General features: G+C 38.0%; 3 protein-coding genes and 2 pseudogenes across 3 annotated transcripts; 3 read left to right on the top strand and 2 right to left on the bottom strand.

Moving 5' to 3' along the window:
* Positions 1-975: 975 nt before the first annotated feature.
* On the top strand, positions 976-1823 carry LOC120184799 (annotated as a pseudogene).
* Positions 1824-2154: 331 nt separating this feature from the next.
* LOC120184766 (pentatricopeptide repeat-containing protein At2g21090-like) lies at positions 2155-4202 on the top strand. The gene has a single exon (XM_039189145.1). The coding sequence runs from the start codon at positions 2303-2305 to the stop codon at positions 4133-4135; it is 1833 nt and encodes a 610-aa protein (XP_039045076.1). The 5' UTR covers positions 2155-2302; the 3' UTR covers positions 4136-4202.
* A 1724-nt stretch (positions 4203-5926) lies between these two features.
* Positions 5927-6913, top strand: LOC120184818 (PI-PLC X-box domain-containing protein DDB_G0293730-like). The gene has a single exon (XM_039189200.1). It carries the CDS (start codon positions 5942-5944, stop codon positions 6896-6898), a length of 957 nt encoding a protein of 318 aa, XP_039045131.1. The 5' UTR covers positions 5927-5941; the 3' UTR covers positions 6899-6913.
* Positions 6914-7633: 720 nt separating this feature from the next.
* On the bottom strand, positions 7634-8187 carry LOC120184798 (annotated as a pseudogene).
* Positions 8188-8971: 784 nt separating this feature from the next.
* Positions 8972-10106, bottom strand: LOC120184797 (auxin transporter-like protein 5). Its single transcript, XM_039189173.1, has 3 exons — positions 9915-10106; positions 9509-9793; positions 8972-9344 (listed from the first exon to the last, which is right to left on the bottom strand). The coding sequence occupies exons 1-3, from the start codon at positions 10104-10106 to the stop codon at positions 9060-9062; spliced, it is 762 nt and encodes a 253-aa protein (XP_039045104.1). The 3' UTR covers positions 8972-9059.
* Between the last annotated feature and the right edge of the window lie 4262 nt (positions 10107-14368).

The following is a 14368-nucleotide window of genomic DNA, read 5'->3' as shown; positions in this document are numbered from 1 at the left end:
CTGTCAGTTTTTTTGCGGGGAACGTTTGTTTGTTTGTTTGTTTTATTTTTTTAAGATTCCATGTGTACGGTCAGCAGATCCAACGGAGCCTGGTGATTCGGTGACCCTCTGTTGGTTTCCTCTCTTTGGACAAACGCAAATGCGAGAGGCGAAAATCATATTCGTATTCTAACATATAACATTAGGCCCCTCCGCCCGGCCCTCTTGTTCTAGCCCTGCCACGCCCACCTCTATCCACTTGCGTTCGTAAAATGTACTCAAATATTAGTACCCATTCGTAAGTTGCAAATACAGTAAATTGCTGAATGTTGATGGGAATAATTCAATCATGGGTGGTTTATTCATTTGGTTTATATGCAGCATTGTGATGGATGAGATAATAGTTGTTGATTGGTATTTTTTATGAAATAAATAAAAATATGAGGAAGAATATAAAGAAAGTGGAGATAATTTTCTCTCGATTGTAGTTGAAAGATACTTGTAACGATCTTAATAGTGGATATCAAATACAGGGTAATAATGCTTGCTAGTAGACTAACAAAATATACATATATAATTGTCAACTATCATATTTAATTTTATTAAAAATCTTGTCAAAAACTAAAAAAATATAAATTTTAAAGAACAATCTCGATAAAATATTATTTAAAAGATAATATAATATTTGAAAATTTTCTGAAAACTCGTCTAAACAATAAAATCTTATTAAAAAAAAGCTATGAAAGATTAAAATTTCAACTTTATTTCGAACCAAGGCTATGAAAGATTGAAAGTTCCAACTCTTTCAAAAGTTCAACTTTGGGGTGTGCATGAAGGCCTCAACTTTGCTTGGAACCAAGGCTATGAAAGATTGAAAGTTCAAGTTGATAACGTCGATATCCATCGATTGCTCACTGCCCATGTTTTGGTTAGAGCCATCTCATCTCTTCTAGCTAAAGCTTGGGCTGTGGATTTCACCCTTGTCCGGAAGCAAATATGCCTGTTGATCTTATGGAGAAATTTAATACTCACATGGATGGTTCTCTTGCTATTTTCTTAGATCGCCGGATTCCCTTCTTAGTTTAGTACTTGGAGATATTGTCGGACCTTCTTATGCTCGCCTAAAACGAGTCTAATGAGATGGCTACGGCCTCATATTCATTAAAAAAAAGAGTTTTAGATGACATTAAATGAGCATTCAAATTCAATTCACAAATGTATATAAAAATATTGAAAGTTTGATATTATTTTTAAAAAAAAAATTATTTTTCAAAAATGTATTTAAATTAATTAAAGATTTACGTGTTTAATATTATGGTTCTTAGCACTGCGGATGACCAATTGACCATAGCAAAGAATTAGGTGACAGAGTTGGGCAACGACACATCGAGACCAAACAAGAGACGGTAACCAATCTCCAGTTCTACTTCCACGACACAATCAGCAGCGAAAACCCAAGCGCCATCAAGGTCGCTCAAGCGGCCGGCACCGAAAAGTCTCCGACTCATTTCGGAGCCTTGTTAATGGCGGATGATCCGCTGACCAAGACATCAGACCCTAACTCGAAGCTGCTCGGTCGAGCGCAAGGAGTTTACGGCTCGGCAGGGAAGGACGAGTTGGCCCTGGTGATGGCCATAAGCTTTTGCTTCACTGATGGGATGTACAATGGTAGCTCCATAAGCATTTTGGGGAAGAACTCGGCTATGAGTCCGGTTCGGGAGATGCAGGTCGTCTGCGGAACAGGACTTTTCTGGCTGGCTCGAGGATATGCATTGGCGAAAACTCATTGGTTCAATGAACTCGGCGATGCTATAGTTGACCACAATGTTACCGTCGTTCACTAACATTTGCCTGAACTTTTTGCCTTCTCCAATTTGGTCAAATTATGATTTTAAATTTCCATGTACTTTTGGTTTCAACGTTGGATTACTCAGTTTTCATCTCCGTCATTTTTTATTAATCATGAATATCTTATTTATTGATGAATTAATTTAAATATGATTCTTAATAAAAATTTGTACATAATTTAATGACTCGAAACATATATACATGCATATTAGGAATTCGTTATTAAAAGTATCACTAAATATATAAAGAATTATATCCACATTTGATAAATTTGGGTTTAGGGTAGACAATATCTTTTCTCGCTAAGAACCAGGATCTGGAAATGGACCCAGACCCCTCAAATATGGCCCATCAAACCAGCGACCAACGCCATTACCGCAGCCGGGAATGCAATGTGTCGTCGGAGCTAAGCTGACATGAAGAACAAAATACCTATTTTTCCCCTTTCCAAATTCTCACATGGTTTCTCTCTCCAATGCCCTCACTTTCTCCCCCACTTCGTTCTAATCGCAGTGGCCGCTTCTTCAGAAAAAACCCATGTCTTGTGAAACCCTATCTCAACATCACTTCAAAAGCCCACCTTTCTCAAGCAATCTTTTCTCTCGAGCTCTTAACAAGAAAGGGAATTCACTTACCCTTTCGAACCCTTGCTTCTCTCTTGCGAAAATGCGCGGAAACCAAATCTCTCAAAGAAGGCAAATTCCTACACCTTCATTTGAAACTAACCGGGCTCAAAAAGGCCGGCACTTTTTTATCCAATCATTTGATCAATATGTATTCTAGTTGCGGCGATTATATTGGTGCTTGCAAAGTGTTCGATGAAATGGGTGCTAGAAATTTATATTCTTTTAACAATATGCTATCTGGGTATGCTAAATTGGGCATGATAAAGCCTGCTAGGCAGTTGTTCGATCAAATGCTCGAGAGAGATGTCATTTCGTGGAACACGATGGCTATTGCTTATGCAAAAGGCGGGCATTTTGTGGAAGCGCTGAGATTTTATAAGGAGTTGAGGAGTCTGTGTATCGGATACAATGAGTTTAGTTTTGCTGGTGTTTTGACTGTTTGTGTTAAGTCGAGGGAATTGCAACTTACCAGGCAGGTTCATGGTCAGGTTTTTGTTACTGGTTTTTTGTCAAATTTGGTGATTTCGAGCTCTCTCGTTGATGGTTATGTGAAATGTGGGATGATAGGGGATGCTAGGAAGGTGTTTGATGAGATAAAAGTGAGAGATGTTCTTGTTTGGACCAGTTTGATTTCAGGGTATGCTCAATGGGGAGATATGGAATCAGCAAATGATTTGTTTGATCAAATGCCTGAGAAAAATCCGGTTTCTTGGACAGCTTTGATTTCGGGTTATGTTAGAAATGGTATGGGGAATAAGGCACTTGAATTGTTTACAAGGATGATGGTGTCTCGAGTTAGACCTGATCAGTTTACCTTTAGTAGTTGCCTTTGCGCTTGTGCTAGTGTAGCTTCACTTGCTCATGGTAAACAAATACATGCCTGTTTGATACGAACTAGTTTCAGACCAAACATGATAGTCATAAGTTCCCTCATTGATATGTATTCCAAATGCGGCAATCTTAATGTTGGCAAACAGATTTTTTATCTTACAAGTGATAAGGAGGATCCTGTATTGTGGAACACAATGATTTCTGCGTTGGCACAGCATGGACACGGTGAAGAGGCAATAAGAATGTTTTGTGACATGGTAAAGCAAGGGATGAAGCCAGATGAGACCACTTTTGTTGTCATCGTCAATGCATGTAGCCACTCTGGTCTTGTTGAAGAAGGGCTTAGGATTTTTGAATCCATGTCTTCTGATCATGGCATAATTCCAGATCAACATCATTATGCATGCTTAATTGATCTCTTGGGTCGAGCCGGTCGTTTTGACTTATTGATGAACCATGTAGAGAAGATGCCTTGTACGCCTGATAGCCGTGTTTGGAATGCATTACTTGGTGTTTCTAGAATCCATGGAAATATAGAATTGGGGAGAAAAACAGCCGAACAACTTATTGAGTTACAGCCCCAGTCTTCTGCAGCATATGTATTACTTTCAAGTATATATAGTGCACTAGGGAAGTGGGAATCAGTCGAGAAAGTGAGACACCTTATGAATAAGAGACAAGTCAAGAAAGAGGTAGCTCTTAGTTGGATAGAACATGAAAGTAAAGTGCATGCTTTCACCGTATCAGATTGCTTGCACCCTTTGAAAGGAGCAATATACTCGACCTTGGATCAGTTAGCCCGTCAGATGGATGAAGCTGTTTCATTGCTCGAGTTTGAAAGCGGAAGTTAACTATTGTCATCTTTGCTGAGTTGTTTTGTTGGAGACCCGCATCTAGTGTTGTATCATTTTTTCCCGTAACCCTTCTCGTATCGGGGGCAAGCCGATTCTATAGAGTTGAATCTTTCAAATTTCATTTATAATCTTTGAGGTTTTGTTCAAAATGCTAGATTTTCATGCTTCCTTGTAGGCAATTTTTCATACAGGTGTTTATTGAACAAAAAATGGTGAACTTTGATGTGTTAATCTTTCTTCATGCTCCATTATCTTATGCACACAACTGATTCCATTTGATGTTTCCATGGTTTACCCAATCCTATTTCAGGTTGAGCTCTGATCAACAAAGTATGTTCAGGCAAAGTAAAATCTTTATGAAAAGCAGAGACTAACTGGATCAAGCTCTCCCATTCTGCATTTTAGATCTTTGTATGCATCTGATTTTGTCATTTCTTGCTCACATACCCAGATATGGTATCAATATATTCAACTTATTCCCTTGTTCCAAATTACCAATGGTAGTGTTATTGATTTCTTATCATTATCTGTTGGGTCGAATGACAAGTAGTAGTGACGAAGTTTTATCAAATCAAGTAAATAAATTTTGAGTTAGTCGAGTTAGACAAATTATATTTTATTAACTCGAATTTAAAAAAATTCAAATTTTGTTTAAGTTAATTTTTAAAAAATAAAGGGTAAAGTACATAAATGGTCCTATGACTATGGGGCACTATTTTGTTGAATTCTCTTACTATTAAAAGTTACAAAATGATCCCTCGACTATATGATGTTGTTTTGTTGAGTCCCCGGCTATTAAAAGTTGCAAAATTATCACTCGACTATTCATATGTTTCAAACTCGTCATTTTCCGTTAAAATATTGACGGTCGTCTGAGTTGGACTTTAACCTGTTGATTAGGATAAAATAAAATCATAGTTTAATGATGTGTACCGTCACTGTCGTTAATTTAAGACCTTATATATTTGAGAACTCAGACATGCTACATTATGATAAACTTGATTTGATAGTATATTTGTTTAAGTTATCAAGTTTACCATTTTGGACTAAATTAAAAATTTTAGACTTCAATTAAACCCCTACAAAAAATGCATCCAAGTAAATCTTCGAATTTAAAATTTACAGATGATAGGCCACTGGGTATCCATTAATTATGTGCTCCACGTTATTCAATTAAGCTATATAATTACCCATCGGGTCCCTAATTCTTGGAGCTCCATTGATCATCATTTGGATTTTAGTAAAATCTATCTTTTTGTAGCTAATCATTGATCATTGAGGAGTAAATTGCATTAAAGCTTAAGCTTAGCAAGAATTTTGTGTAATGTGAAAGCATTAACAAGGTTAGATTATGGTTTCAGTCCCTCAATTACGCTCTCTTAAAAACACCCTTTCCAACGTAAATGATAGACAAAAGGAATTGGAATTTTGTATCGCCAAGTGCACCTTTTTGTCCAACGGAACCCACATTTAACTCATGGATTTAACAAAAAGAAGTCCGAAACCCAACCAGAGTTGTATACAATGTTGGAGAACCACACACTTGTAGGAATAGCAGGGATGTAATCGATTAAAAATCAATTAAGAAAACCAAATCAAATAATTAAATCAAACCCGACTAGACCAAGTTTGATTCTGTCACGTAGAGCATAAACGAATTATTGAGACGTTACAATGCTATATATTCAACCCCATAAAGGAACCCTTTTAAGTCACAGGTCGAAACAGAAGAAGAAGAAGCTTCCTTCTTCTTCTTCTTCTTCTTCTTCCTTCTTCTTTCTTTGTTTGATTTATTGATAACAAATGGGGTCTATGTTGTATAAACAAGTGCAAAGGAGAAAGGTAATCAAGACGGAGAAGAAGACCCTTTGCGAGCTTCACGCTACTTACGGCCAGACGTTCCCCGGAAGCGAGTATTGTCCAACCGATAGGAAGAATTGGATGGCTGGTCTTGGTCCGGAGAAAGTTCATGTAAACAAGATTGTATGGCCGGGAACGCACGATTCCGCCACCAACAAGATCGGGATTCCGTTCATCACGCGACCTTTCGCGCAATGCCAATCCTTGTCTATTTACCAACAGCTTGTTATGGGGAACAGGGTGTTGGACATTCGCGTTAACGAGAACCGTCTCGTCTGCCATGGGATCCTAACGACGTACAACGTCGATGTTGTCATCAACGACATCAAGAAGTTCTTGTCCGAGACAGAGTCCGAGATTATAATCCTCGAGATCAGGACCGAGTTCGGGCACCAGGATCCGCCGGATTTCGAACAGTACCTGCAGGAAAATCTCGGCGAGTTCTTGATTCACCAGGATGATCATGTGTTCGAGAAAACGATTGCTGAATTGCTACCGAAGAGGATTATCTGTGTGTGGAAACCAAGAAAGGCTCCTCGTCCGGACCCAGGGTCAGCGTTCTGGAACGCTACTCATCTGAAGGACAATTGGATCGACACGGACTTGCCGTCGACCAAGTTCGATAGCAATTTGAAGCATTTGAGCGAGCAACAGCCGGTTACGTCGAGGAAATTCTTTTACAGGGTGGAGAACACGGTGACACCGCAGCCGGATAACCCCGTAGTATGCGTTAGACCGGTGACTACACGGATACATGGATATGCTAGGCTGTTCATTACTCAGTGTTTTGCAAAGGGTTGCGCCGATCGGTTGCAGGTTTTCTCTACAGATTTCATCGACGAGGATTTCGTCGATCCTTGCGTCGGCCTCACACACGCCAGGGTTGAAGGGTTATGTTGATCACGTTTTCTTGTAAACTACTCTCTTCATCCGTGCAAATTTACAATCTCTTCTTTCATCTCCGTCAACATCATCTTGCTTGATAAATTTTCCCTTCCGATTATTAACAAAATACAACAAGATAAACACAAACAATAATATACATTCATCAATAAATATTTTAAAGCATAATAATATACAACAACGGCCGCTGCGTCGATTTTAAACAATTACTCACGTACAATTTTTTTATGTAAATAAAAGCTGATAATTTTATTAAGAAGTAATAATTAAATCAATAATTAAAATATGATTAGGACATATTCTTATTATAATTAATGCATAAAACTAATCACTTAAGATTTGATCATTTAGAAAAAAAAGGTTAAATAGTTCATCTAAAAAATTCGTATAAAACGTAGATATGAACAAATTTAACTATATCGGTAAATAAACCACAGTGGATCAAACTATTGAAAGATCACCATCAATCGTAAATACAAAACAAATATTTTAATTTAATTTAATTTATTATTTATTTAGTATAACCAATTAATTCAAATCGAATATTACAAAACAAATATGACGTTCTCACTTATTTTGTTCTAATCGCAAATGCAGGATTCGATGTAGACCTGTTTGACTTATTTTATTATTAAAAACAAGTAAATTACATATATCAAGTTCTCAGCTAACTGACCAACAGGATTTATCTTACAACAACAAAGAAAGCTACTAGCAGGAAAACATTCAAGTTCAAAACTTGTTCACCTCACGCTTACTGTCCGGACAATCCCGAGCAAAGTGACCGGAGACACCACAGGTGTAACAAGCCAAGCCACCGTAACTACCAACATATCTGCCACCTTCTCCACAATCCCTTGCCAAATGTCCCACCTCACCACACTTAAAACACCCTCCACCCCTGTACTCACCTACGCCACCGCATACGGATATCGAGTTGCCACGAACAGGATTGCCGTTCGGGCCAGTAACGTCAACAGCCTTGGTGCGACCTTCAGAAGACTCGATACCGAACTCGACCTCCTCACTATCGGCAAGGATACGGAAACCCTCGGAACGGAACGTATCGAAGACTGGTGGACAGAAACATCTTCGCCACCATCCTCACGAGTAATGAACCCAAATCCCTTTTGATCATTGAACCACTTCACCGTCCCGATCATCCTACTCTCCCCCAACTCCCTTCTTTTCCAAAACCCAGACCCTAAAAACACTAACCCCAGAAGGCCAAAACGAATGATGCCAAAGAAAGAGAGAGTGGTGTGGAGTTTTATATTGCAGAACATAGTAAAGAGCAATACAAATGGTGTGTGACAGCGTGCCAGGTTCAGGGATGAAACCAATGGCTACTCTGGAAATGATCGGACGGCTTGGATTTGGATGAGGTGAAAAAAATGGATATGGAGCGTCGACGTTTTGAGCGGGAAAGAGTCCTTTGGTTAAACTACGTTATTTAGTCATTTACCTATTCTTATATTTCCGCTTTGATCATCTATTTTTTTAAAATTATATCTAATATTGTATTTTATTCTATTTTGGTCGCCTATTATTAAAAAATAAATAGAATTATTAATGTTATAATTCTTTTATTTTTTTAATGAGGATGTGACAATATCTTATAATAACACGACAACATCATCATTAATTTTTAACAACTGATAATCAAAACAAAACTAATACATGAGATTAAATATGATTCTAAAAATAAAATTTAATTCATTAATCAAAACAAAACCGTGAGTGACTAAGTACATTTTCCCTGTACTTTTTGAATCGAGTTAATTACTAGGAGATCCTTACACTATAATTTTTATTCAAAATTGGTCCTTAAATTAATTCTGTATAGATGATTTTATCTTAAATTCAATTCAATTCGGTTTTGATTTTAAAAATATAATATAAGATGTTCACATTTGCATTCAAACTTTGTTACTTCATTTTTGGTTATCTTGTGAAATGCATTACAAACTCCCTAAGCTAAATTTTGAAGGAAAAAAAACGACAGAGAAATACTAAAATTGGATGGCATTGTGTGTTTACAGCAATTTAATTGCTCTAGCCAACTAATTTAGTCTTCTCTGTCACTCCTAAAGTAACAAAGATTAACCAAAGCGTGCAACCGTGACAAACGACATATTCGATCCGGCTGTGGCGTAAATCAGGGGTGACGAGTGTGGTTGAATGGGTGGTGGTGTAGAGGAGCAGCCGCGGTGGCCTTGAGGCCTTGAGACGATGGTGGTGAAGAAGCTGCCACTGCTGGTGCTGGACATTGATAACACTTCGTGAACAGTCCAAATGTGTCGATCTGGTCTACGAAATTGATCATGCTTGCCCACCCACCGAATCCGAACCCGACAATCAGGACCCACACCACGATGAAAACGTTTATCGTGAACGTCCCCACCCATCTTCCGAAGTACTTAGGCGGTTGGTCCACCGCATTCTGCATCACAGCATAGTACCCCAAGATATAGGGAACCAGGTACCATTAGGAACGTGTTCAAAAACCAAATAAAATCAATGACTCAATATCACAAAGGGTTCCAATTAGTACTGTTTTTTCATTCACAAGACTCAGATCGTGACCGGCATGAGATGTTTTAATACCTCGCGGGCAGTGGCTGATCTAAAGGTTAAAATGTGGGCAAGTGCAGGGATGATGTAGACAGTGAAGCTAACAAGGAGGGATCCGACAGTGGAGTTAATTGGTCCGAAGAACGGGAAAATGATGGCCAAAAACCAAAAAGGAATCACCACCGGCAACCTCGCTGCCGCTCTCTTGCATAAGCTCTTGCACTCATGCATCCCAATTGTTTTCTCCCATACAAAGTACAGTGGAGTGCATGCAAATCCAAACGTTATAAACTGCAACACATCACAAACATGAACATATTAACCATATAGTGTAATGATCCTATTTAATTCGCCGGACCGTGACATAAACACGTCCACGACACGATCCAACAGACCGATCAGAGTGGTGACACATGATAGAAGGGATTCATGGGCATGCCTGGTGGATGAGCATTAAAATGACGGCCATGTCTCTGAAGGGATTTCTCGGGAGAAGCGAGAAAGCATTTGAGTGATCGAGAAGCGTGTCTCCGAACGCCCAATAAACGGCTACCGCCGATGGGAGTGTCAGTGTCATCACATAAAGTGTGGCCATCAGGTATATAGCTTTAAACTTCTGTGGCTTCCACATTGCATGCATAATCCATCAGTGATTACCAATTAGGTGCATGCTATGCCACTACAAGTAAAGCCTGTAAAAGCTCTGCTCTAAGCTGATTAATTCTGGGTTTTAAGCCTTAAACAGCATCCTTCGACCCCGTTGATCGGTCACCAATGGTCAGATAATGTGTCGATAGAAAAGGCGATGAGCGATGAGCGAGACCTGATTTGTCATATGAGGAAGAGCCTATTCAGGTTGACGAGGTAGAGCTGAGACCTGATTTGTCATATGAGGAAGAGCTTATTCAGGTTTTAGAGAGCGATGAGCGAGTTCTTCGGAATAGGCGTATTCTAATGGTCAAAGTTCAGTGGAGTTATCGTAGCCCATCATAAGATACTTGGGAGACGTTGGAGTCAATGGAGGCTCAATTTCCTCATCTATTTTCATAAAGTAAATTTCGAGGACGAAATTTCTTGTAGAGGGGGAGAATTGTAACAACCTGGAAATTTAAAAAAAATATTTAATTGAAATTTAAGGATTTAATTGTGTAATTGATGAAAAATTGGAGACTAAATTGAAAGTTTTCAAAATTTGTAGGTTGTTGTAGAGTTTAAGGAAATTCAGAGACTAAGCCCTGAATTTAATCAAAAAAGTGTCGGCAGACACTCTATTAAATATTTTAAATCAGATTTGCGGGGGAATTCATAAGCATAATTTGCTAAAATTCCTCCCCACCAACCTCTCCTTCCAAACCCAATTCCGGTATCGTCTGAATTCCGATCGTCGTTTTGAAACCACCATCGTATTCACCATCGAGCGATGAAATCTTAAATTAATTGAAGTGAAATGCTGCCAAACGCCGTGAATTTCAAGTCAAAGTCTCGACGTTTTTTTAGCTCAATCGCCGAGAAAATCTTAAATTCATCGCCGATCGTTGCTCCGTTTACGACACCTCCTGCACCATCGTGTTCCTTGTGCCGTTCCGCGTCCGCCGGTGTCATCCTTGGTCTCCGTCGACGACGGCGCGTGGGGAGGTGAAGCGGTAAAAGTTTTCGATTTGTTGAAATCGAGCTCTCCGCCGTTCAAAATTTTGAACCGAGCTTTGTAAGTATCTCGAAATCGCTCAAAATAATTTTTTGAAATTTTTCTATAAATTTTCCGACACTTATAGACGCCGCATGTGCCCCCACGCGTCGTCACTACACGTGAGGAAGACAAAAATAACCGGTTTGACCGGTTTTTAAAGGTTCTGACCCGACCCGACCGTTGACCGATGCTATTTTAGAAATTAATTTAAAAATTATGTTATTTCTGTAAAATGGTTGACAGTTTGTTGACCTCCTTTGACTAGAACTTTGACCGACTATTAAACGGCCGTTAATCTTTTCCGAAAATACATATCCTGACATTTTTTGACATCCCGAATCTGTTTTTGGGGTCCGTTTCACCAAATTCGAATCTGAAAGTCTCCTAATAGTCAGTCAAACCCGTTGACTTTGATTTTGACCAAGAATTCAGAATTTCGTAAGGTCATACTTTATGTTTTTCGACGTTCTGAATCTGATTCCGAAGTCCGTTTTGTCAAATTTTGACCCGAAATCCCTGAATCGAGCATGTGAACCCAAAAGGCTTAGTATTTTAATATTTTAATTATTTATTTGAGATTTGGTTAGGGAATTGATTCAATAAAATATTTTATAAAGGTACTCGTGTTTCACCTAAGCGAGGATCACTTAGGCCCGAAATTGTCCGTTCGTCAGATCAACCCGAATCGCGTACTACAATAATTACCCGTAGGTTTCCGTATATTATTTAAATAAAGATTAAGATTATTTATATTAGGATTCCAATATGGATTTTTCCAATTCGTAGGATCTAGCGCTGCAGCAAAGCGTGATCGACAGACACATTAGTAGGCTTCCTTATCTGATTTCTCATACTGTTACAGGTGTGCTTCCTGACAGTGTTATCTTACATTTTTAAACTATATATCTGAATTGGTTTATATTATGAGAATATAATATATTTTTTGAGGAAATATCTGGTATTTTGAATAAGGTTTATTTAATGTCTAATTTACCGTATAATTTTTTTATATGGTTTATAGTTATAGTATTTTTATACATGATTTCTAAATATAAAACATTTCCATATTTAATGGATTAATTATCGTTTTTACTCCAATGCATACATGTTTATTTTTGTCATTGGGGGTACAATTAAAGGAAGTATTACCAAGTCTCTTTACTGTATGCGAAGGTAAACCTTACAGTTTCCCAGGTCCATTTACTGTGTGCAAGGATAAACCTTACAGTTTTCCTAGGCTCCTCTGCTTTGTGCAAAGATTAAGCCTTACTGGTGTATAGGTGGTGTACGGTTCAGGTGAACCTACACATTTTGGTGATTGGATGGGGATAGTGTGCATATTATTAAAATATATTTAATAAATTGTTTTATCTTATTTGAATTATTTTGTTATGTATGTGTTAAACACTGTAAGCTAGCAAATTTGACATCAGGGGAAATCAATTTCTTATTTTGTATGAACTTATATCTCTATATGTTTTTCAGTTGTATTTGGTGACATGTATTACTCTATCGTTTTGGATATATTTGTATTATTGATATTTTGTTTAGTATTACCTGTAATATTTTATAAGTTGTTTAAAAAAAATCTATGAATGGAACATGTTAGGTTTTCGGCTAATTTAATCTAACTTGAGAATTATTCTATTTATCTTGATTCGAGTTCAAGATGGTCTTGCCCAAGTCGGACAAAGTTATACTTCTTCAGGTTGGTTGCTGGGATTCAAGCCCACAGCCATGAATCCTTACCATTTGTTGACACGAGAAATGAAGTTGAGATAGTTTTTGACGGTTTATCCCTCTTAATTTAGATAAAGGATCGTATATGATAGTAATTTAGATAAAGAATCGTATATGATAGTTCATGGAACCTTTTGATTGCATGGGTCTAGAAAACGCATTGGCAGGTTGTAATGCAGAGTGGAATAGTAGGGTGTGGCATGGCAAGGCATTAGGAAAAGGATACTTTTCACCTTCTCATTTGCAGCTTCTTTAGATAGATAGTTCATCGCAACCTCGGTTCCTCTCTGATGAACCAAACTCATATACAGGGCCATTGGAATATTGCTTGCAAGAAGAAGAAGATGGCAAGATGCTTTCTGGAAGACCATTTATTGCAAATGCATGAAGATCTTTTCCTTTCAACATTTGGAGAACTACGATCTTCAAGTGAAGCTAGTGAGTATCCGGCAAATATCAAACTTATGGGAAGGACAGGGAGGACAAACCTGAATTCTTTGTGACCAAGAATGCTGTAAAGTCCTAAAACCCATAGAATAATCCCGGAAAGCTTCCAATATTTAGACTTGATAATGCCATCAACACAAAATGGTAGAAAACTGAATAGCATCACGGTAAATCCCTAGTGAAGTATACCTGAGAATATCATTTTGTTTATTTTTTCTTCGGTAGTAATTTCAACCGAATGTAAATAATTTCAATCGGGTTTTTAAATTTTAATTTCAATTTTCACAATTAAAGACAATCGTAAAATTAATTTGTACCGAAAGGGCGGTTAAAGGGTGCTAATCCTTCCTTGACCGTAACCGACTCCCGAACCCGACACGTTTCTGGTACAACGCATATCAGGTAAGATAGTGTCCGATCCACCTAAATTTGTTTTAAAGTGGTCGGTGACGACTCTAACTCAATTCATTCACGTCGAAACCTAATTCCGGGGTCTAACCAAAAGAAGGTTCCTACACAAGGAATTAAAACAATTACCCTTGTAAAGAAGCTGAATGTTTGTACTTCCTTGAGTAAAATTCTACTAAAGTAAGCCTAATAAACATATATATATAAAAAAAGGAGGAAAATGAAAATACTCAGTCAACAATTATCACATAAATAAGGTTTTGGAATGACCGGAATCGGAATGCGGAACGACGTCGTTGTAGAATATGCCGTCGTTGAGTTCAGGCCAAGGTAACCCGAAAACCATAGACTGAGTTCGCGAATCGTTTGACAATTTATTTTTTCTTTTGAGGCTTCAATGGCCGAGTTTACTTCCTGGACCCGTAACCCGAATTGAATTTAGGAGAATTAGATAGGCTTAATATATCTATTGCCCCCTAAACTTCATAACTTTTCTTAAACTGGTACTCAGAAATCTATAAGTTCAAAAAAGAAATTCGTGTTGGATTTTCAAGCATCATCTTGTAATACTCAGTTGAAGACCATCCAATCAATTCAAGCATAAGTGTTTA

The sequence above is a fragment of the Hibiscus syriacus genome, unplaced genomic scaffold, assembly GCF_006381635.1.
Source record: "Hibiscus syriacus cultivar Baekdansim isolate YM2019G1 unplaced genomic scaffold, ASM638163v2 tig00112949_pilon, whole genome shotgun sequence".
Taxonomy (NCBI): Eukaryota; Viridiplantae; Streptophyta; class Magnoliopsida; order Malvales; family Malvaceae; genus Hibiscus; species Hibiscus syriacus.
Note: the sequence above shows the minus strand (reverse complement) of the source record. Positions and strands in the feature narration are given on the sequence as shown.

What these genes read in the sequence shown, in the direction of transcription:
- LOC120184766 (XM_039189145.1), top strand. Translation starts at nt 2,303, where the DNA reads ATGCCCTCACTTTCTCCCCCACTTCGTTCTAATCGCAGTGGCCGCTTC.
- LOC120184797 (XM_039189173.1), bottom strand. Translation starts at nt 10,106, where the DNA reads ATGTGGAAGCCACAGAAGTTTAAAGCTATATACCTGATGGCCACACTT. An exon ending in TTTTAATGCTCATCCACCAG is followed by an intron (nt 9,794 to 9,914) that starts GCATGCCCATGA and finishes CTATATGGTTAA; the next exon opens with TATGTTCATGTTTGTGATGT. An exon ending in GATCAGCCACTGCCCGCGAG is followed by an intron (nt 9,345 to 9,508) that starts GTATTAAAACAT and finishes GCTGTGATGCAG; the next exon opens with AATGCGGTGGACCAACCGCC.
- LOC120184818 (XM_039189200.1), top strand. Translation starts at nt 5,942, where the DNA reads ATGGGGTCTATGTTGTATAAACAAGTGCAAAGGAGAAAGGTAATCAAG.